Source organism: Hemitrygon akajei, chromosome 17, assembly GCF_048418815.1.
Source record: "Hemitrygon akajei chromosome 17, sHemAka1.3, whole genome shotgun sequence".
Taxonomy (NCBI): Eukaryota; Metazoa; Chordata; class Chondrichthyes; order Myliobatiformes; family Dasyatidae; genus Hemitrygon; species Hemitrygon akajei.
The window spans coordinates 58,278,387-58,302,423 of record NC_133140.1 but is presented as its reverse complement, the minus strand read 5'-3'; the positions used below and the strand labels follow the sequence as shown (position 1 = coordinate 58,302,423).

The window sequence follows — 24,037 nt, the reverse complement described above, 5'->3', positions numbered from 1 at the left end:
GGTCGGACGATCTACCGGAAGTGTTTTCCCCTCTTTGAGTGAAAATTGTACCCGCTCTAAAATTAAGTATGGTTTGAATTCCCCGTGCTATAAGCTGATTTGTTTTTAATGGTAGTGCAGTGGACAAGTTCAGTTAATACTTTGACCTCTGGCACGCGATACCTGCGTGGATCACGTGACGATAGGACCGTGGCTGATGCCATGCTCGCCGTGGTTGTGTTCAGTACTCCCACGCGTTCTCAAGTGACTCTCATCAAATAATTTGCATTTTTCGATCTGTTTTGATTTGTTTAAAGTGAAAGTTCGCACCCAGCTGATTAGGTACCTATTTTCTTTTACGTAGGCGTTAAATGCTCCCCTTAGTTTACAAAACGTACTTGACCCATGTTTAATTATTTAAGTCTGCCTATCTTTAAAAATTGTTCAAATATTGCCTAATGTATTACATGATACGCTCACTATAAGGAAATAGTTTTAGGCTAAAGAGTCGAAACCGAATAATCGGGAAATGAGAAATAGCGAAAGTTGTGTAAGAAACGGGAAACATCTTGTAATGAATAGAAACAGCTCAATGAAAAATAATTTAAAATTAATAACAGACTGGGTCGCTATTTTTAACGAAGCAACCAGGAGCATCTTATGTTTTCAAAGGTAATGGTTTAGGAATTCTAGAAAGTGGCAATGAAGTTCAGCAGCAAACACGAGGAAATTTGCAGATGCTGGAAATTCTAGCAATACACACAAAATGCTGGTGGAACTCAGCAGGCCAGATAGCATCTATAGGAAGAGGTACAGTCGACGTTTCGGTCCGAGACCCTTCGTCAGGACTAACTGAAAGTAGAGATAGTAAGAGAATGAAGTTCAGCAGAACAGTTTTTTTTAAAAGAGATATTGACACGTGACAATAGCAGATAGTGTTTATAGTACCCCAATTTGAGTCATTCATAACTCAGGATTCACCAGGATCAAGTTGGCCAATGCTTGAAGGATGTTAGTGAAACCCTGGTGTTGTTACTAACAAGAAAATAGCTCAATTGGTAAATATTTTTGGTGCTAGCCCTCTAATTGCATTGAATTCAATTTGTCAACACTGTGGTGATAATTTCAGTGTTCTGGTTTTGGAATGTTTATCCATTTCAGTGTTACATATACATAATTATTACTACAATATCCTAATCAACATCCATAATTGAAACTGCCTGGTCCTTGATTTTTGAAAGGAGTGATATGAAAGAACAGAAGAAACTTAACAGTGAAAACAGTATTAATTCCTTCTTTGAAACAGAAGGAAAGTACATGTTGAAACATCACTCTATATTTCATCATGAACAGTAATAATTGTTACTTGTGTGTGGACAATTGCATAGAAAATAGCCTTGCATTGAGATGCATTGTTCAATTAGTAATTTTCACTCTCTAAAGCCATGTGTGCAAAGCCCTGTCACATTCCATGCCATTTCACAGCCATCAGGCACTTACAAGTAATTGGGAGGATAAAAAAAGAAGAAAGGGTGTGAGGACACTTTGTCGAGAAATATGGCAGATGCTGGAAATCCGAGCAACACACACTGGCCTGGCCTGCTGAGTTCTTCCAGCATTTTGTGTGTGTTGCTTGTGATGATTCTTAACTGACATCAGAATGTCACTGGTAAATGTCATGAAATTTGTTGTTTTGCAGTAGCAGTACAGTGCAATGCATAATTTAAAAATAAACTACAATAAGAAGTTATATACAAGATCATAAGACAAAGGAGCAGAAGTCAGCCATTTGGCCCATCGAGTCTGCTCTGCCATTTTATCATGAGCTGATCCATTCTCCCATTTAGTCCCACTCCCCTGCCTTCTCACCATAACCTTTGATGCCCTGACTACTCAGATACCTATCAATCTCTGCCTTAAATACACCCAATGACTTGGCCTCCACTGCCGCCTGTGGCAACAAATTCCACAGATTCACCATCCTCCGGCTAAAAAAATTTCTTCACATCTCTGTTCTGAATGGGCGCCCTTCAACCCTTAAGTCATGTCCTCTCGTACTAGACTCCCCCACCATGGGAAACAACTTTGCCACATCCACTCTGTCCATGCCTTTCAACATTTGAAATGTTTCTATGAGGACCCCCCTCATTATTCTAAACTCCAAGGAGTAAAGTCAAGAGCGGTCAAACGTTCCTCATGTTAACCCTCTCATTCCCAGAATCATGCTAGTGAATCTTCTCTGAACCCTCTCCAATATCAGCACATCCTTTCTTAAATAAGGAGCCCAAAACTGCACACAGTATTCCAAGTGAGGTCTTACCAGTGCCTTATAGAGCCTCAACGTCACATCCCTGCTCCTATACTCTATTCCTCTGGAAATGAATGCCAACATTGATAGATAGATAGATAGATAGATAGATACTTTATTCATCCCCATGGGGAAATTCAACATTTTTTCCAATGTCCCATACACTTGTTGTAGCAAAAACTCATTACATACAATACTTAACTCAGTAATAATATGATATGCATCTAAATCACTAACTCAAAAAACATTAATAATAGCTTTAAAAAAAAGTTCTTAAGTCCTGGCAGTTGAATTGTAAAGCCTAATGGCATTGGGGAGTATTGACCTCTTCATCCTGTCTGAGGAGCATTGCATCGACAGTAACCTGTCGCTGAAACTGCTTCTCTGTCTCTGGATGGTGCTATGTAGAGGATGTTCAGGGTTTTCCATAATTGACCGTAGCCTACTCAGCGCCCTTCGCTCAGCTACCGATGATAAACTCTCCAGTACTTTGCCCACGACAGAGCCCGCCTTCCTTATCAGCTTATTAAGACGTGAGGCGTCCTTCTTCTTAATGCTTCCTCCCCAACACGCCACCACAAAGAAGAGGGCGCTCTCAACAACTGACCTATAGAACATCATCAGCATCTCACTGCAGACATTGAATGACGCCAACCTTCTAAGGAAGTACAGTCGACTCTGTGCCTTCCTGCACAAGGCATCTGTGTTGGCAGTCCAGTCTAGCTTCTCGTCCAACTGTACTCCCAGATACTTGTAGGTCTTAACCTGCTCCACACATTCTCCATTAATGATCACTGGCTCCATATGAGGCCTAGATCTCCTAAAGTCCACCACCATCTCCTTGGTCTTGGTGACATTGAGACGCAGGTAGTTTGAGTTGCACCATATCACAAAGTCCTGTATCAGTTTCCTATACTCCTCCTCCTGTCCATTCCTGACACACCCCACTATGGCCGTGTCATCAGCGAACTTCTGCACATGGCAGGACTCCGAGTTATATTGGAAGTCAGATGTGTACAGGGTGAACAGGACCGGAGAGAGTACGGTTCCCTGTGGCGCTCCTGTGCTGCTGACCACTGTGTCAGACCTACAGTCTCCCAACCGCACATACTGAGGTCTATCTGTCAAGTAGTCCACTATCCAATCCACCATGTGAGAGTCTACTCCCATCTCCGTTAGTTTGTGCTTTAAGATCTTGGGCTGGATGGTGTTAAAGGCACTAGAGAAGTCAAGGAATGTAATCCTCACAGCACAACTGACCCCATCTAGGTGAGAGAGTGATTTGTGCAGCAAATACGTGATAGCATCCTCCACTCCCACCTTCTCCTTATACGCAAACTGAAGCGGATCCCGGGCGTGCCTGGTTTGTGGCCTCAGATTCTGTATTATCAGCCGCTCCATGGTCTTCATCACGTGCGACGTCAAGGCAACAGGTCTGAAGTCATTCAACTCCTTTGGTTGTGGTTTCTTTGGTACCGGGACAATACAAGATGTTTTCCACTGTCTGGGTACTCTTCTCTGATCTAGACTCATGTTGAAGATGCGCTGTAGTGGTTCTCCCAGTTCAGTTGCACAGGCCCTCAGTAATCGTGGGGAAACTCCATCCGGTCCAGCCGCCTTGCTGGTACAGATCTTCCTCAGTTGACCTTCCACCTGTGCAGCCGTAAACCTGGGCGTGGGCCAGGTCTCCTGTGAGTGGATATTTTCCTGTGAGGGAAGTAAGCCTGGTGTGGAGTTCTGCAGTGAGGGTGAGATTGTGCTGTCGAACCTATTGAAGAAGTTGTTCAGCTGGTTCGCTTTCTCCACATCTCCACTTATGTTTGCCCCCCGCTTTGCACCACATCCGGTGATGATCTTCATCCCATCCCACACCTCCTTCATGCTTTTTTCCTGCAGCTTTTGTTCTAACTTCCTCCTATACTGCTCCTTTGCCCCCCTTATCTGTACTCTGAGTTCCTTCTGAACTCTTTTAAGCTCCAACCGATCACCATCTTTAAAGGCCCTCTTCTTCTGGTTTAGGAGGCCTTTGATGTGACTAGTGATCCAGGGCTTATTATTGGGATAGCAGCGAACAGTTCTAACAGGAACAACCGCATCCACACAAAAATTAATATAGTCCGTTGTGCATTCTTCATCACCAACTCAACCTGGAGGTTAACTTTAAGGGTATCCTGCACGAGGACTTCCAAGTTCTGTTGCATCTCAGAACTTTGAATTCTCTCTCTATTTAAATAATAGTCTGCCTGTTTATTTCTTCTACCAAAGTGCATGAACATACACTTTCCAACATTGTATTTCATTTGCCACTTCTTTGCCCATTCTCCCAATCTATCCAAGTCTCTCTACAGACTCTCTGTTTCCTCAGCACTACTGGCCCCTCCACCTATCTTTGTATCATCAGCAAACTTAGCCACAAAGCTATCTATTCCATAATCCAAATCGTTGATACACAATGTAAAAAGAAGCGGCCCCAACACAGACCCCTGTGGAGACATAGAGGACCCCTTTATATACTGTATATAAAATTAAAATAAATAAGTTGTGCAAAAAGAGAGCATAAAAAATAGGAAGGTAGTGTATATGGGTTCATTATCCATTGAGAAACTTGATGGTGGAGGGGAAGAAAGTTTTCCTAAAACATTGAGCGGGTTTCTTCAGGCTTCTGTGTCTCCTTCTAGATGGCAGAAATGAAAAGAGAGCCTGTCCTGGGTGATGGGGGTCCTTGTTGATGGAGGCCACTATTTTGAGGCATCACCTTTTGAAGATGTTCACGACTCTGGGGAGGCCATGATGGAGCTGGGTGAGTTTGCAACTTTTTGTAGCTTTTTCGATCCTGTGCAGTGACCCGCCCCTCCATACCAGAGGGTGATGCAACCAGTTGGAATGTCCTCCATTGAACATTGTAGAAATTTGCTAGAGCCTTTGGTGACAGACCAAATATCCTCAAACTCCAAACAAAATGTAGCCACTGTTATGCCTTCTTTGTAATTGCATCAATATCATTTTTCCAGGATAGATTTACAGAGATGTTGACACCCAGGGATTTGCTCACTCTTTCCACTGCTGATCCCTCGATGAGCAGTGGGGTGTGACTTCACCTTCATGAAGTTCACAATCACTTCCTTGGTCTTACTGACTTGAGTTCAAGGTTGTTGTTGCAGCACCACTCAACCAGCTAATCTGTCTCACTGCTGTACCTCTCCTCATCATCTGAAATTATGCCAATGGTCGCATGCATCATCTGCAAGTTTATAGATGGCGTATGAGCTATGCCTAGCCACGCAGTGGTGGGCGAAGAGAAAGTAAGAGCAGTGGGCTAAGATCACATCCTTGAGGTGCACCAGTGTTGATTGCATCAATATGTTGGGCCCAGCAGGAAGGAGATGTTATTTCCGATCTGCACTGATGTCTCCCAATGAGGGAGCCAAGGATCCAGTTGCAGAGGACGGTTTAGAGGCCTGGGTTTTGGAGCTTGTTCATTAGAACTGACAGTATGATTGTGATGAATACTGAACAAAAAAAATCAATGAACATCAGCCTGACGTGGGTGTTACTATTGTCCAGGTGATTCACGGAGAACCAGTGATTGATTCGCTTTAGACCTATCGTGGCAATAGGCAAATTGCAGCGCATCCGGCTCCTTTCTTATGCATGAGTTGATTCTAGCCATAAACCACCTCTCAAAGCTCTTCATCACAGTAGATGTGAGTGCCACTGGGCGACAGTCGTTAAAGCAGCCCACCCTGCTCTTCTTTGGCACTGGTATGATTGTTGCCCTTTTGAAGCAGCCTCCAAATTTGGTAGCCTCCAAATGCAGCAGTGAGAGATTCAAGCTGTCCTTAGCCACTCCCACCAGCTGTTGGCACAGGCTTTCAGAGCCTCACCAGGTACACCCAAAGTCTGATGCTTTGCGAGAGCTCACCCTCTTGAAAGATGTTCCGACATTGGCCCCTGAGACAGAGATTACAGGATCATCAGATGCTGCAGGGATTAGCATGGGCGTAGTTTTATTCTCCCTTTCAAAGTGTGCGTCAAAGACATTGAGCTCATCTGGCGGTGAAACATCACAGCCATTTGTGATGTTAGATTTCACCTAGTAGGAAGTAATGGCCTGCAAACCTTGCCAGAGCTAACGTGCATCCAATTCTGTCTCTAACCTCAATCAGAATCGTTTTCCCGCTCTTAATATAGACTTCTGTAGGTTGTACCTGGAGTTCTCATACAGATTTAACTACATTTAAATATATATGTAGACAATTTTTCAGTTGTTCAATTGTCCAGTTCATCTGCGACCCCAAATAAGAGAAATAAACTATTGTGCTTGAAAGATATCTAAATGTAATACATAATCTCTGGTTGAACACCTAGTTAGTGTGGCCTTTAACTGATTCTTTTATGATGTAATATCTCTTCCCATAACCGTATATATAAATGTAAAAATCATCTGATGAAATAGACACTGAATGCTGAATCAGGTATTACTAATGAGCCACTAAGATGGAATTCAGTGTCATAATACCTACACTGTTTACAGATACAATGTGAAGATCATTAATGGTGTCATTATTTTTTATTTGTTCTCAATTTGATGTGCAACACAGTTTCATTATGACAGAAGCTCTGGATGAACCCTGAGATCTACAATCCAGTCCGCTGAGAGCCAGATCAGAAGCATTCAAGCAACACACACAAAATGCTAGAAGAACTCAGCAGGCCAGGCAGCACCTATGGAAAAAAGTACAGTCAATGTTTCTGGCCAAAACCCTTCTGAAGGGTGCTGCAGAAGGGTTTCATCCCGAAACGTCAACTGTACTTTTTTCCCCACAAGTGCTGCCTGGCCTGCTGAGTTCTTCCAGCATTTTGTGTGTGTTGCTTGGATTTCCAGCATCTGTAGATTTTCTCCTCTTTGTCAGAAGCATTCAAGTCTACCAACCGAGGAAGTTACAAGAGTCCCAGATATGATCTCCGGAAAGCCATCTGATGGGTGTAGTGGCAATTCTGAACTAAACTTGAATTAACTAAGGATGCTTGACAGTTGTGGCCAGGCTTGTCAAATCAAGCGACACAGGTGACAATGGGGCTTCACTTCCAGATGAGCTCAATGCCTTCTATGCTTGCTTTGGCCATCAAAACATGGAGGAACCATCACAAACTACCACAACCACATAGAAAAACTCAGCAGGTCAGGCAGCATTAGGTATTTAATATTTTTACATCAATGTCTTTTAATCAAAACTCAAAATTTTGCTACAGGACAGTTCTTAAGAGCACATAAGTGAGGGACGTTGACATGGTTGTCACAAAGCAAAGTACAAAAGGACATGTCTGTGGTACAGTTTAGAGCAAAAGAGAATAATAATAAGCAAGTAAATTGTTCAGAAGCCAGACGTGTGAAATACAGAACTATCTTCTAAAATCATTAACTCTTTTTGTGTCTTGGAAGCTGAAAATGTTAATTTTCCTCTGATGCTGCTTAAAGGTTTCAGCAATTTTTTCTTTTTATTTCAGATATCTAAGAGCTGCCACATTATAGAACAATAGTTACCTATCAGTAACCAATGGCCAAATTCTTATTTTTTTAGTCTATTAATTTACACAGGAGGATACATCTCTATGCCAGTGATTAAGCATCCTACTAACACAGAAGTATCATTATTTACAATTGCTGAAATCTCGATGTCTTCAGTTCCTCTTTATGCTCACATCCGTGCACCTGCCAAGAATATGTGTGTCTGCATGAACAGAAAACACTTGTATTCTATGAATGTGAATGATATGTAATGCCAACAGCATTCTTCCGGATTTGTGTGTCAATTGACCTTGGCAGCACCAAAACTTACTTATCTTTGTTCATTTTGGATCAAGCAAGAAGATTCAGCAAAGACGATGAGCAAACGGTAATAAACAAGAGATTATTAGTCTCGGTACGTTATAAGTCACTTCTAGGTTCCAATAATCTCTTTATTGCTTAGCCTAGGATTAAATACAAAATATACTTGTGCGGTATGTTTTGTACTTTTACAAAATGGGCTACCCTCAATATGCTTTCAAAAATCTTTTAAATTCTGATCTATTTAACCAGAAGGTGTTCTTATTAAATTAATTTACAGTACGTGAAAATTACTGGCAAGATCTTCTTTTATTGCATATTCTTAATTGTCTAAGAAAAGGTGGTTATTTTTGAACAGCTGGAAATGTACTTGAGATGGTTCTACCACCAGTTCTTCGATGGAAAGTTTCAGGACTTAGATCCATCAACAGTGGAAAATGTTCACTATTTGCACTAATTTATTTTCTTTTTAATATATATTTGTTATTGTAATTTATAATATATTACATGTTGCACTGTACTGCTGCTGCATATCAACATATTTTAAGTCCTATGTTAGTGATAATAACCCTGACTTTGATTCTGATTCTGTATTTACAAATCAGGCAGACTCTTTGTCCTGAATGGTGTCAAAATGTCTGAATGTTGATAGAATTCCACTCAGCTGGATACTGTTCTACCATGCTCCTAAATTGTACTAGGTACCCTATAAAAAGCCTTTTCATGTCGGAAAGACTATTCTTTGCAGTATACATTGGTTCTGAACTGCTGTATTCGCCACAGACCCACTGAATTTGTGTGTTTTTATCTGGTCTAAGACTACCACTCTTCCCAGCTCACCTCAACAACCCCAGAGATTTTTAGACTGGAGGCAGGAACTCAACTATGAAATTGAATGCCTTTGATAGATGGTGAGACTGTCTTGCAGAGCTGGGATGTTGCTTTGCCGTTTACCAAACTCTGTCTGAATGCTCTTTCAGTCTTGCTGCATGTGGACATAGAATCCTTCATTTTCTGAGGAGCTGCAAATGCAATTGAACATGATGTCATCGTCAGCAAAAATCTCCAATTCTGATATTATGATGGAACCCAGATAATCTGCGATCCGGTTACAGATAGTTGTTGCCCAGGAAGATGTTGGAGTCGATTGTTAAGAATGAGGTCTCAGGGTATTTGGAGGCACATGATAAAATAGGCTGTAGTCAGCATGGTTTCCTCAAGGGAAAATTCTGTTGGAATTCTTTGAAGAAATAATAAGCAGAATAGAAAAAGGAGAATCAGTTGAGGTTTCATATTTGGATTTTCAGAAGGCAATGGACAAGGAGCCACACATGAGGCTGCTTAATTAGCTATGGGCCCATGGTATTGCAGGGAAGATTCTTGCATGGATTAAGCAGTGGCTGACCGGCAGAAGGCAAAGAGTGGGAATAAAGGGAGCCTTTTCTGGTTGGTGTTCCCAGAGGTCTATGTTAGGACCTCTGTTTGTTACATGTTAGTTACAGGTGTCCCCTCCCCTCCCCTTTACAAAGGTAGAGCGTTCCTATGAAACCTTTCTTAAACAGAAATGGCGTAAAGCAAAGAACCATTAATATATATGGGAAAAATTTTCATAAAAGTGAAAATACTCTTTGTAATGCAAAAACAGGTTACTAATGTAGGTCTTTTGTAAAAGCGAAGTGGTGTAAAGCGAACATTCATAAAGCGGGGGACGCCTGTATTTGGATGATGGAATTGATAGCTTTGTTGTAAAGTTTGCAGACAATACAAAGATAGGTGGAAGGCCAGGTAGTTTTGAGGAAGTAGAGAGGCTACAGAAGGACTTAGACAGATTAGGAGAATGGGCAAAGAAGTGGCAGATGGAATACAGTGTCAGAATGTACTAGAAGAAATGAAAATGTTGACTATTATCTAAATGGAGAGAAAATACAAAGAACTGAGGTGCAAAGGGACTTGAGAGTCATTGTGCAGGATCCCCTAAAGGTTCATTTTCAGATTGTGTCTGTGGTGGGGAATGCGAATGCAATGTTAGCATTCATTTCAAGAGGACTAGAATATAAAAGAAAGGATGCAACATTGAAATTGTATAAAACACAGGTGATCCCTCACTTGGAGTATTGTGAGCAGGTTTGGGCTCCTTATCTTACAAAAGTTTGTAGAAAGGGTGTGCTGAAACTGGAGAGGGTTCAAAGGAGGTTCACAAAAATGATTCCAGGTTTGAAAAACTTGTCATATGAAGAACTGAAGTATTGTCATAGAGATGTAATGACCAACTGTTGTGATGGAAAATAACTGGTTCTTTGAGTCTCAACAGTAGAGTCCTGGACACACACAGTTTTAATAATAAGGAATTTATTTACAAGGGGAAGTCGGGTCAACACAAGCAACTACAATACACAGGAAGCAGTGTGGGGACAGGGTACAGTTACACAAACAAAGAACAAGGGAAAAGCACTACAACAGCTATCCCCCTTGACCTTGGATAGCTGCGGCTCCCTTACCAGGACAAATGATAGACCTTCCCAAGCATAAATCAATGCACTTACCTCCAATGTGGTGGTCTGTAAGAGAGGGCAATCCAGGGGCAAGTCTCACCTTTTAAAGCATGGGGCTGGGCGAGATAATCCAATTAAGGTGACCAATAATTTAGGTGTGCATTGATTAGTTGGGAGGGACCAAATTTTGATTGGCATGTGGTGTGTCCTCCGACCAGCCAGGTGGCAGTGCATCTGTCACGTGGCCGGTATCTCTGGATACACCAACTCTGATGTCTACAGCCAACTTTCATTGTGAAAGGTACGATTCTAGCCAGTGGGAGTATTCCCCTTGATGCCGAAAGACTTTATTTTACCATTGTTCCTCAGATATTCCTGCAATATCCCAACCTGCCACCCTCACCCTCCTACCATGCTCCCTAAACACGGATGTTTTTGAAATTCGACTACCTTTAGCCTAATATACACTATTTCATTATATAATACTGTTTAGAACCTGAGGATATCTAACAAAGTTAAAGATGTTATTAAAAAGGGAAATTACTTATGCTGCTATCTCAATCTCAGCTCTCTACATAAGTCTTTACAATTCTCTGACTGTTTAGAAACCTTTAAACAAAATTATGAATTATCATCATAAAAGAATAAAGAACTCACGTATATCACATGGATTTTTTATTGAAAATATTATGCTAATAGATATTTGGCAGAAAATATAATTGCTTATATTTAGTTTGTTTGGCAATATATATATACAACAGTTTTGGATTTGATATATGCTCCTTATCTTGCTGGTGACTAATTTGTGATAAAAGCAAATTCTGGTATTAATTGTTCCAAAATTATTGTTATTTTAGTGAACTTGGTGAATCTGAGAGTCACACAACATTCGTCAAAACTAATTAATCTGTTATCTGTCTATCCACATATTTATTTACTTAAAAAAGGTGCCTTTCTCATTGGCACAGATACCTTTTGACAACAGGTCAACAGCAGATGCCTTTTCATTGGCTCTTCACTCAGCTCTGGAACATCCGTTCATTGAAGATTCATACACGGGAATGCTCTTCATTGACTACAGCTCAGCATTGAACATTATCAACTCCTCGAAACTCATCACTCTTCTCTTGCCTCATCACTGAAACGTCCCCATAACCTATGGACTCACTTTCAAGGACTCTTCATCTCATGTTGTCAATATTTATTGATTGCTTGCTTATTTATTTGTTGTTAATATAATTATTTATTTTTGTACTTGCAGTGTTTGTTAACCCAGTTGGTGACATCTTTCCTTGATTCTATTATGGTTATTGCATTTATTGAAAATGGATCTCAGCGTTGTGTATGGTGACATACATATACGTAGTCTGACTAGCCAGCCGGTGGTGTGGTGGCATCAGCACTGGATCTTGAGACAATTGTTCCCATGTTTGAATCCGGCCAGCCTCTTGCACACTTTCCATCCATGCTGGGTTGAGCATCGAGCTAGCAACTCGGCCTCATAACAAAAGAGATAATTGCTAAGGGAATGGCAAAAAATGCCACCCAATGAGCCAAGGCGTGAAAAGGAACAACAACAATGTACTTTAATAATAAATTTACTTTGAACTTTGAAGCTCTAAGACCTGGGGCCTTGATATCTCCCTGTGTAACTGGATCCTCAAGTTTGCATGACCTGACCCCTAGTAAGACAGACCCCAGTTAGTATGAATCGGCAACAGTATCTCCTCCACACTCACTATCAGCATAGCTGCACCACAGGGCTGTGCGCTTAGCCCCCTGCTCTACTCACTTCATACTTCTGATAGTGTGGCTAAGTAGAATTTAAATTTACTGGTGACACCACTGTTGTTGGCTGGATCAAAGGTGGTGATGAATCAGCTTATAGGAGGGAGATTGAAATCTGGTTGAGTGGTGTCTCAACAACAAACTCTCAGCCAATGTCAGCAAAACCAACGAGCTGATTATCGATCACAGGAGGAAGTATCCAGAGGTCCATGAGCCAGTCTTCATTCGGGGAACGGAAAAAGAGAAGGCCAGTAGCTTTACATTCATTGGCATTAACACATCAGAGGATCTTTTCTAATGCCAGTACAAAGAAAGCCTTCCAAGAGGACCACAACTTTGTCGTGGTTTGGAGGCTTGCGTGCCTCAATGACCCAGAGAGCTATGTTGGCTGGAACTGGGGCTTTATGCTTTGGCTCTTGGTAGGGTCACCCATGCCAAAGAGGTCAAACTAGGAGTGGTCCACCAATCCTCCATGTTTGGGGTTTCACCTCAGGACTAACAACCCTGACTGGTCAAACAAAACTTATGGAAACAGCAATGAAGAATCCTTCTACACCTAAGTGCAGCAGTATTCCTGATTCCCCATTTGGAACTTGTGTGACTGACAGTAGTTGAAAACTGAGAGGAAACTACTGGCATGTTGAAGGAAGCCCTGAACACCACCAGTGATGGAGGGCTTTCATTGCTGCCCTAAACGCCAGCAGTGCAATAGGCAGTAAGTAAGTACAACGAAAGCACAACGGCACCTCAACATTCTTACAAGCTTGCACAGATTCAGTGTGTAATCAAAATTTAATAGATGCACAAGGGAGAATTGCATCACAGCCTAGTGTGGAAACATCAGTGCCTAGGAGCAGAGAAGTCTCCAAACAGTGGTGGATACAGCCCAGGCTATCACAGACAAAGCCCTCCCCAGCACTGAGTACAGTTACATGAAACACTCCCACAGGAAAGCAGCAAAGACCTCCACCATTCAGGCCATGCTCTCTTCTCATTACTATCTTCGGGCAGGATATATAGAAGCCTTATGCTCCACATCACCAGATTCAGGAACAGTTAGTACCTTACAATCATTAGGTCCTTGAACCAGCATGGATAACTTCATTCGCCACTACTTTGAACAGATGCTACAACCTATAGATTCACTTTCAAGGTTTCTTTACAACCTCAGTATGAACAGGAAATAGAAAAGGCATGTCAAAAGGGCAATGTTATGGCAGTCATGAGAGATTTTAACCTGCAGGTCAATTGGGAAAATCAGATTGGTAATGGATCTCAAGAGAGTGAGTTTGTTGAATGTGTAAGAGATGGCTTTTTAGAGCAGTTTGATGTTGAGCCTACTAAGGGATTAGCTATACTGGATTGGGTGTTAAGTATGAACCGGAGGCGTTAAGGAGCATAAGGTAAAAGAACCCTAAGGAGACAGTGTTCACAATATGATTGAGTTCAACTTGAAATTTGATAGGGAGAAAGTTAAGTCCGATGTAGCAGTGTTTCAGTCGAGTAAGGGAAATTACAGTGGTATGAGAGAAGAGTTGGCCAAAGTAAATTGTAAGGAGCAATGGCCTGCATTTCTGGGGAAAATGAGGAAGGTGAAGGATATATGTATTCCAAAAATGAAGAAATACTCAAATAGTAAAAAAGTACAACCATGGCTGACAAGGGAAATCAAAGTTATTGTAAAAGCAAAAGAAAGGGCATACAACAAAGCAAAAAAATAGAGAGAAGATAAAGCATTGGGAAGTTTTTAAAAACCTACAGTGAGCAACTAAAAAAACTCATCAGAAGGGAAAAGATGAAATATGAAAGCAAGCTAGCAAATAACATCAAAGAGGATACTAATTTTTTTCAATTTGGTAAAAATAAAAGAGAAATGAGAGCAGATAGAGGACTGCTAGAAAATGAGGCAGGAGAAATAATAACGGGTCAAAGAGATGGCTGATGAACTAAATGAGTACTTTGCATCAGTCTTCGCTGTGGAAGACACAAGCAGTATGCCTGATGTTGTAGTGTATGAAGGAAGATAAGTGGGTGCAATTACTATTACAAAAGAGAAGGTGCTCAAAAAGCTGAAAGATCTAAAGGTACATAAGTCACCCGGACCAGATGAACTGCACCCTAGGGTTCTGAAAGTGGTAACATTAGAGATTGTGGTGGCACTAGATCATTGGACTCTGGCATGGTTCCAGAAGACTGGAAAATTGCAAATGTCACTCCACTCTTCAAGAAAGGAGGAAGGCAGCAGGGTCCAGAGGAGGTTCACAAGTATGATTCTGGGAATGAAAAGGTTAACATATGAGGAACATTTGATGGCTGTGGCTCTGTACTCGCTGGAATTCAGAAGGATGAGGGAGGATCTCATTGAAACCTTTCGAATGTTGAAAGGCCTAGACAGGGTAGATGTGGAAAGAATGTTTCCTGTGGTGGGAGGGTCTAGGACAAGAGGGTACAGCCTCAGGATAGAGAGGCACCCTTTCAAAACAGACGCAGAGAAATTTCTTTAGCCAAAGAGTGATGAATTTGTGGAATTTGTTGCCACATGCAGCCATGGAGACCAGGTCATTGGGTATATTTAAGGCAGAGATTGATAAGTTCTTCATTGGACATGGCATCAAAGGTTACGGGGAGAAGGCTGGGAACTGGGATTGAGGAGGAGAAGGAAAAAGGATCAGCCATGATTGAATGGTGGGGCAGACACGATGGGCCAGATGGCCTAATTCTGCTCCTATGTCTTATGGTCTCATAATTTAATTCCTGGTTTTGACCAATGACTGTCATATGGCATAGGAACATTGCCATGCCTCATCGTGTCCATGCTAATAATCAAAAGTATCTGCCAGACTAACCCCATTACTGACATTTTGTCCATAGCCTACTAGGTCTTAACAATTCAAGTGCTCAGCCAGATACTTGTTGTGAAAGTATCTGCCTCTGTCATTACTTCACAAAAAGTACAAAATTTGTCTTTATTTAAATAATCATTAATTCTACTGCTGAATGAAATGGGTATAATTTAAGGAATTAATCTTATTTAAATTGTTGTAACAGGGCCAAAGAAAGTCCTAGAAAACTCCAGTGATGTACAGCTCAATTACATTTAAAAACATTTCCAGTTTGAAATTAGTGATTAAGAAGAAGTAAATATGTCAAAAATAATACAGAAACACAACAGTACTAATTTTAGACCACAATACAACCTCAAATTTTCTAATATTTCTCAACCATAAGAATGAGGCAATAGTAACTGATTCCTTAAAGCACAGGGATGAAATGGCACTTACAGAAGTGAGTCACTTTCACTCACAACAAAATTACACATTAGTTGTTTATTTTATTTTCTGTACTTTTATAAATTACTGTCCAAATCATGTAAGCTACTTATTTGTTCACATATTTATTGCTTTAACCTGATGTCTTACCTCTTCTGGTCATTTCACCATGACACCCCAAGTTACCGTTCCTGTTCTTGAACCCACAGTACTCTACTGGGTAATACGTTTAGTCTGGGCAAAGTAGCCCTATCTGGTTGCACTGTGAGCTCGGGGATCATGGCCATCTTAGGCCTGGGCCGGCCAGCATTTTAGAATTTTCTGAAACTTGCTGCCATTTGCATTGTGTCAACAGACCCACATCCAGCTGGGCCATCAGTCACTTGTACAGTTTCCTCAATCTAAAGAAAAACATGGCTATCTTGTTTGATTTTGATATTGGATGGCAATTTTCCCTTTTGGGCAACAGCAATGTGGAGAGCAAATACGAGGAAATCTGCAGATGCTGGAAATTCAAACAACAACACACACACACACATTGTGGGAGCAATGTGAAGAGTTGGGAGCAGGGCCAGGAATCTCCAGGCTAGCTCCAACACCAAATAAGAAATGTCTTGTGGTTTAAACTGACAGTCTGCAATGAACTTGAAAGACTTACACCAGTTAATGACCAATAAAAGGTGATCTTATAGAAGCATGTAGAACTTATAGAAACAAAATCCTGCAGTGTTGTAAGTTATTTTTTAAATTGCCAATAATTGTCTTCAGGAGAGCAAGTATCAGTGTGCTCAAAAATATTTGCAAAAAAACCAGAAATTTGGGGCAGCAGTAAAATGTAGCATATAGATCTCATGTAAAATTATGAACGGGATGGATAAGATAGAGGCAGAAAAGTTGTTTCCACTAATAGGTGAGAGTAGAACTCGGGGACACAGCCTCAAGATTTGGGGGAGTAGATTTAGGATGGAGATGAGGAGGAACTGCTTTTCCCAGAGAGTGTGGAATCTGTGGAATTCTCTGCCCAATGAAGCAGTGGAAGCTACCTCAGTAAATATATTTAAGACAAGGCTGGATAGATTTTTGCATTGTAGGGGAATTAAGGGTTATGAAGAAAAGGCAGGCAGGTGGCCATGATCCTATTGAATAGCGGAGCAGACTCCTGCTCCTGTTTCTTATGTTCTAACGTTCATTGTGTGGAGCAAAGCTGCGGCTGCACTTCAGACATAGGAGAACATAGGGTTCTTTATTATTATTGCTATTGTAATTCTCCCCATGCCCTTAATACTCACTGATCATGATGATATTGTTGGTTTGGTTTACCTCACTCCCAGTCTACACGATGTCACTTCTGCCCCACCCTGTTGTCAGTCGCCAGGCTACACCCAGTCACAAAGCCAGGAAGAGGTCAGAGAGTAGGAGGTTTTGTGTGATCACTGGGGTCTGGCTGAATAGATTGACAAGTGAGACGGTTGGAAAGGGAGACAATAGTAACTGTTCAGGAGAAACACTACTTTGGCTATCTTGGTAAGCAGATTAAAGCTTCCTCCTGTGTTGCAAACATATCAGGGTTTAATGAGTGGCTCTCATGGCTTCAGCTACCTCCTTCCACAAGGCATGCATGCTGATTGGTGGGTCCAGCGTCCTTAGCACAAAAAGCACATTCAACCAACACCATGACTTCATTCAGAGGATACAGAGGAAGTTTGCTGCATATTTTCTTGAACAAGTTTCCCAGGAAGAATTGATGTCATCCCTTTAAACAAAGCAAGATTTATATTTTACTGCTGTCTCAGGTTTCTGGTTCTTTTACAAATATTTTTGAGCACACTGATACTTTCTTTCCTGAAGACAATTACTGGCAGCAGCTGATAAGTTGTCATACTACAGCATGTTTCTAAACCTTGCTGAATGGACTTGTGATTTGTAGGAATATCAACTTACTTGACAAAAGAAAATCTGCAGATGCTGGAAATCCAAAGCAACATACACAAAATGTTGGAGGAACACAGCCCAGGTCAGGCAGCATCCATGGGAATGAACAAATAGTTGATGTTAATTTCTTTGATGGCATAAAGGGAGAAGAATTATGTTAAAGAAATAATCTTACCTAGAAGACATGGTTTCACAAGTGAGCTAATTATTTTTGTCCTTTGCAGGAGCCTCTCTCATCTAATTCTGTAATGATTTTCCCACATAAAGATGGTGTTAAAAAATCTCTATAAATTTTAACAAATCTTTTAAAATGTATTCATCACACCTAATTACTTTTACGTCTACTGTAACTACATTTACTTTATTCACTGAAGTTCCCATTCTGTTTATCTTCGGTGGTGACATATTCTCTGTTTTCTAGGGCTTCAAGAGGCTTCTTAAAAATTTGTGTACCAAAGCTTGCAATACTTTTGGAATTGCTTTTTGACAATAAACATTACTTTACCAAGTGTTGGCGAAAATGAAGAACTTTGTTTGAAAAGCAAATCTTAGAAGATTGCAAATTAATATTTTGTAAGTGGCTGAGGGGAAGATGACAAAGCAAACATTATTAATGCTTTTTGAGATAGTGATTTAGATGCATATCATATTTTTACTGAGTTAAGTATTGTATGTAATTAGTTTTGCTACAACAAGTGTATGGGACATTGGAAAAAAAGTTGAATTTCCCCATGGGGATGAATAAAGTATCTATCTATCTATCTATCTATCTATCTATCTATCTATCTATCTTTGTGTAACTGTATACGAGTTTCCTCACAGGTGGGCTAGTGCGCTTGCGCAGCTATGCTTGTGACGTAGAGTGAAGCAGTCGGGGTGGAAGGTGAAGCTGGTCCAAGATGGCGGTGCGGTTGTTGCTGCAACAACAGCTGGGTTCTGTCAAGAGTGTTCCATCGGTGTTGTGGTCTTGCAAAAATAAGCATTTACAGTATCGGTTTTTCTGTTTGAAAGCTGTTTCTCAAGGAAAGTCCTTGGGACAGGATATTGTCTGTCGTCGCTGTGAATTTAAAAGGCTGTGTTATGCTTCCATCAGGTCCTCTTGTCACCAAGGCAGAGATCCCATTTTCAAGGTGAGTGATCATGAGTTATCTTTGTCCCAAGAAAGCATAGTAAGTTTATGTGTTTCACAAAGTTTTTATTTATTTGGTTAAAATGTAAAATGCAGGCAATTTTAATATTTCTTTCTTACTCTTTTAATATTTCCTTCTTACTTTAGAATTTCAAAATCAATATACGCAACCAGTTTTGTTCGAACTAAATAATAAGGCCGAATTTACAGTCATTTTAAGCCCAACACAGATTCTTTTTATTGAAACATTAAAATTAGAATTGGATAATTCACAGACTGTAGTTTAGTTCAATCTGTATCTATTTTCTTTATACGAACCGCTAACTTAAAGTACTTAGTTTGAAGGGTCTCGACCAGAGACGTCAATCAGCATCCACAGAAACATCTCAACCCGCTGTTCCCAGAGCTTTTTTTTGGCATTTTTATTTTGCCATTGTTCTTGCCTTCAAGTTTGGTTTTATTTAATTTCAGAATATGTTTATATAATCAATTATGGTTCTGTGCTTTTTAGATGCCTCTGTTAAACAGACATTCTTTCGCGAGTGTCGAAACACAGTGTAGCGAAAATGGTGGGGTGGGGGGGGGGGGGGATGGCTGCAGATCCCAGATATCTAAGATAAAAACACGAAATGCTGGAATTACTAAACAGGTAAGGCCACGGCTACGGGAAGTGGAATGAGATTAATATTGTATGAACAGATGAATGGTGTCGGCCCAAAACATTAACTGTTCATTCTTCTCCGTTGATCCTGCCTGACCTACTGAGTTTCTCCAACACTTTACTCATTCGAGTTTAATTATCATTCAATAATTATTAACATGAATACAGCAAAACGAAGCAGCGTTCCTCTGGGACCAAGGTGCAAAATACAATACATGCAGTCGCACGCAGCATGTATAATTACAATAGCACAATCAATCACAAAAATATTAGCATAAGTCCCATGGCATGGCTTGAAGATTGATGGTGCATGGAATATTGTTTTGCAATTGCATTTCTATAAGAATAAGCACGCAGGAGTTCCTCATCTGGCAGTGGGTCAGCTGCAGATCAAGGCAATCCAGTTTGTCTTGTAGGGGCAAAAACTGGAGAGCTGAAAGTCTGGATTTCCAGCATTTTTTGTTTTTGTTGCAACTCACAAAATAGGCTAGGGTTGTGGTCAATTTAATCTTTCAGCTATGTGCATTTGTCATTGAACTTTGTTTTTGGGACTCTGGTGTATCCAAATGTATTGCTGTGGTCAGGTTGATGAAAAGAATTGAATGCTCACATCACAATCAGCCTATGATTTTCCTAATCCTCTTTAAGATGTCAAATAGACAATAGACAATAGGTGCAGAAGTAGACCATTCGGCCCTTCGAGCCTGCACCGCCATTTTGAGATCATGGCTGATCAATTCCTATCAATACCCGGTTCCTGCCTTGTCCCCATATCCCTTGATTCCCCTATCCATAAGATACCTATCTAGCTCCTCCTTGAAAGCATCCAGAGAATTGGCCTCCACTACCTTCCGAGGCAGTGCATTCCAGACCCCCACAACTCTCTGGGAGAAGAAGTTTTTCCTTAACTCTGTCCTAAATGACCTACCCCTTATTCTCAAACCATGCCCTCTGGTACTGGACTCTCCCAGCATCTGGAACACATTTCCTGGCCTCTATCTTGTCCAATCCCTTAATAATCTTATATGTTTCAATCAGATCCCCTCTCAATCTCTTTAATTCCAGCATGTACAAGCCCAATGTTGGACAGCAGCGATGATTCTCATAAGCTCAGAGAATTCTCATGAGATTCTCATTCAGATCTCCGTGGACTGTCACCTTGTCGTGGTGGAGATGCTTGCATGGTCCTGAGATCCTGAGAGTGATGCTGTCTGGAGCTATGCTCCTGGTAGGGTCACCATGGCGGTAAGGTCGAGGGTGAGATCCCTGACAAAGAACAATCCAACCAAGACTTCAACAGTGGAACAGGCAGACAAAGTTACTTCGAATTCAACAGCTGTGAAGGCGGATGAAGGCTGCAACAAATCCATCAGCTCCAATTGTCGTGGTTTCAATGCCATTGGAATCAGTTGGTTGATTTGTGAAGTATCGTGTGATTCTTGGAGTGCAACATCAAGTACACGTTAAACAAATACACGCACAGGTGTCTTCGCTCTGTGATAGATCAATGGAACGAAGACCATCATCCTCGACCTCGAGGAATAGCCACGACAAATCACTCAGAACAATTATTCAGTTATTTAAATATGTTGTATTTTATTATTGCAAATTTATGTTACCTTGGTCTAGTCTAGTATCTTGTAAAGGTATATTTTGAAAGAAGAATTGCGGTAAGTATGCAAGTATGGCAAAGTAATTCTGTAGCTTTCCTGTTATATGTAATTTCCACCAGAAATTACAGGAAAAATTCTTATATTGTATTTGTTTAGTGCTTTATTACTTGTTTTCACAGAGTTTCTTGTCTCGTCCACTAACTCATCATTTCCAAGGATTTAATAGAATACAGACTTTAAAGCAGTTGACACAAGACCCAACAAGAATTTTCCAGATTTTAGGTGGGTGAGAAAGATCTTCAGGTGTTATTTGTGCTTGGAGATTGTCATCATTATAACATTTAAAGTATTTTATTTAATAGGTGGCATGTACCACTTCAGCACCTCAAAACCATCTCAAGATCAAAAACAGAATGAGAAATCCAAAGGGCGAAACTCTGAAGAAGATGAAGGTATGTGAACATATTGCTTATTTTGTTTTACAGATTGCCATATTTTTAAAGATGACAAACAGAAATCTCTAACATGCTTCATTAAAAAACAAACAAGAATTTGAGACTGGGAGTGTAAGAAAATGAAATTCTTGCTTTCGCCTCTCGAATTTAGAGTAATAAAAGGTTTTAAACAAAAATAGCCCAATAAGGATAGGTTGGATCCTTGTGTAAAATTTGGTATCATGAAAATAGTTAAGGATGAAAATTCTCCATAATTTTCACCTCATTGTGAGTCAGTGTATCTTTTATGTTCTGAAATGGCACAATTTTGTTTTCATTCAATACATGTTCTGTTGTTGGTATCAAACTTAATAAACTGGGAAAAAAGTGTTTTCCTTCATTGCTTTTGCTTTCTATTTTCATAGCGTGATTATTTTCTTTCCTTTCAAGCAGAAGAGAAAAGGAGACGAGAGAGGGAGGATCAAATGTACAGAGAACGACTGAGGACATTATTTATAATAGCTGTTATTATGAGCTTGTTGAATTCCATCAACAGTAGTGGAGGAAATATCTCATGGAATGATTTTGTTCAGGAGATGTTGGCAAAGGGAGAAGTGGCCAGGGTCCAGGTTGTTCCAGAGAGTGATATTGTAGAAATCTATCTCCACCCAGGAGCTGTCGTATTTGGTAGACCGGTAAGCTGCTAAGCATTTTTTTGGGGGGGGTGGGGGTGAATAGACTAATCAGTTTTTGTTGCGTTCTATCACTTTCTAAGTGCACTGTTGTCAGTTTTTGTATTACACTTTTCAAAATGGCTTGAACGTTGTATGTTTAAATTGTTGCCTTACTGTACTTGAGCTGATTACATATTTGACCTATTTTATATTGCAGTATCTAATGTTGTTACTGGGGTGGGTAGTAATAACTTCAAATAAATAGTTAGGTTGGCCACTAGTAAGAGTTGGTTTTAAAAACCAAGATTTTCTTGGTAAGGGTCTACATTGAATTTAGTGAGTAAAATGCTTGTTTATTGCTGCCAATGCAGGGCAGTTATCCAGAGTGTACAGAGTGTCATAAATCTGCCTTTTATTTTGGATCTAGTTGGGTTCAAGGACACACAATAATGCAATGAAAAAGATCTTAATGAATAAATTTGAAATTTAAGAAGTGCCTCAAAATAGCTGTGTAATCTTTAGCACTGGCTTGCCATTACATCATTTCCACTAATTCTGTACCACTTGCTGAGCAACCTACATGCTTTATAACTTCAATAGTTTACCACCCTTGGTGCCAGATTATTGATGGTGCCTGACTACTGGATATTATTCCTATTAATAGCCTAGCCTTTCAGGTTTTATGTAGGTCAGGGGTCGGCAACCTTTTTACTTCTGTGGGCTGGATCACGTATTAATGAGTGGACAGTGGGCCAGATAAATGCCATAAAAAACTTGAAATGTAGGAATTATCCATTTAAATACATCTAGTTATGTTTTGCCTCAAATTAATGAATAACGCATGCTAGAAAATCATTTGTGCTTAACTAAGGATGCCAATTAGTAATCAAAGAACTCAGTTTAGTTGCAATTTATTTCAATCAAGGCATCTTTTGACTCTGTTATAAGGACAGAAAGAATCTTTAAATATAAAATGTATGAACATGATGTATTGAATGGTGGTAAATTAAGTATAATAAAAAGAAAATTTTAATGCAAACAGTCGATAAATCAATGTGGAACTTGATGCTGTTTGTTGCTTGAAAGCTTCTCAATATTTATCTGGAAATGCACAGAGGACTGTGTGTCTCGCAAGACGATCCGGGTATTCCCTAACCGGAAACCTTAGATGAATTATGAGGTCCAGTCCCTTTTGAAGGCTAGAGCTGCAGCTGTTAGGTCCGGGGATGCCAGTCGCTACACGGAATCCAGGTGTGAACTCTGGAAAGCCATTAAGGGCACCAAGAGTCAATATTGAGCCAAGTTGGAAGCCCAGGCTAACCAGGGGGATGCCAGTAGACTATGGCAGGTTCTAAATGAGATCACTGGGCGCAAAGAAAAGGCTGGGAATATCAGTAACTGTAGCACTTCTCTTCCTGACAAACTTAACGTATTCTACGCAAGATTCGAACAGAAGAGGGGCATCCCGCCCCCTCCGGATGAACTGGACCTGATGGCATCGAGATTCATCGTCACTGAGGAAGACGTTAGAAGCGCTTTCCTGAAGATAAATCCAAGGAAGGCAACGGGCCCAGATGGCGTCCCAGGACGGGTTCTCCGAGCCTGTGCAAGCGAGCTAGCTGGAGTGTTTGCTGACATCTTCAACTGCTCCCTGCTTCAGTCTAACATCCCGCCATGTTTTAAGAAGGCAACGATAATCCCAGTGCCGAAGAAAAGCAAAGTGGCATGCCTGAATGACTATTGACCTGTGCTCTGACATTAATTGCTATGAAGTGTTTCGAGTGATTGGTTATGGCACACATCAACCATAGCCTACTGGCCAACCTTGACGCTTTGCAATTCGCCTACTGGAGCAACAGGTCAACAGCAGATGCCATCTCTCTGGCACTACATTCCTCCTTAGAACACCTGGAGAATAAAGACGCATA

General features: G+C 40.7%; 1 protein-coding gene and 1 long non-coding RNA gene across 4 annotated transcripts in view; both read left to right on the top strand.

Annotated features, from left to right (window-relative positions):
* Nucleotides 1-154: 154 nt before the first annotated feature.
* LOC140740735 (uncharacterized) lies at nt 155-12,292 on the top strand. 2 transcript variants are annotated; one of them, XR_012101917.1, is made up of 3 exons: nt 155-321; nt 4,966-5,087; nt 7,796-11,271. It is a non-coding gene; the product is annotated as an uncharacterized lncRNA (long non-coding RNA). The 2 variants fall into 2 exon arrangements; XR_012101916.1 differs by lacking the exon at nt 7,796-11,271 and adding an exon at nt 11,578-12,292 and having other exon boundaries at nt 160-321.
* A 6,161-nt stretch (nt 12,293-18,453) lies between these two features.
* Nucleotides 18,454-24,037, top strand: part of spg7 (SPG7 matrix AAA peptidase subunit, paraplegin) — a 47,499-nt gene continuing 41,915 nt past the window's right edge. The window contains exons 1-4 of one of the 2 annotated variants that reach the window (XM_073070220.1): nt 18,454-18,728; nt 21,181-21,283; nt 21,364-21,453; nt 21,889-22,130. In XM_073070220.1, coding sequence (XP_072926321.1) covers nt 18,498-18,728; nt 21,181-21,283; nt 21,364-21,453; nt 21,889-22,130 — 666 coding nt within the window. In that variant the 5' untranslated portion in view covers nt 18,454-18,497. Of the gene's footprint in view, nt 18,729-21,180; nt 21,284-21,363; nt 21,454-21,885; nt 22,131-24,037 lie in introns of both variants that reach the window. The other variant, XM_073070218.1, reaches the window with a different exon arrangement.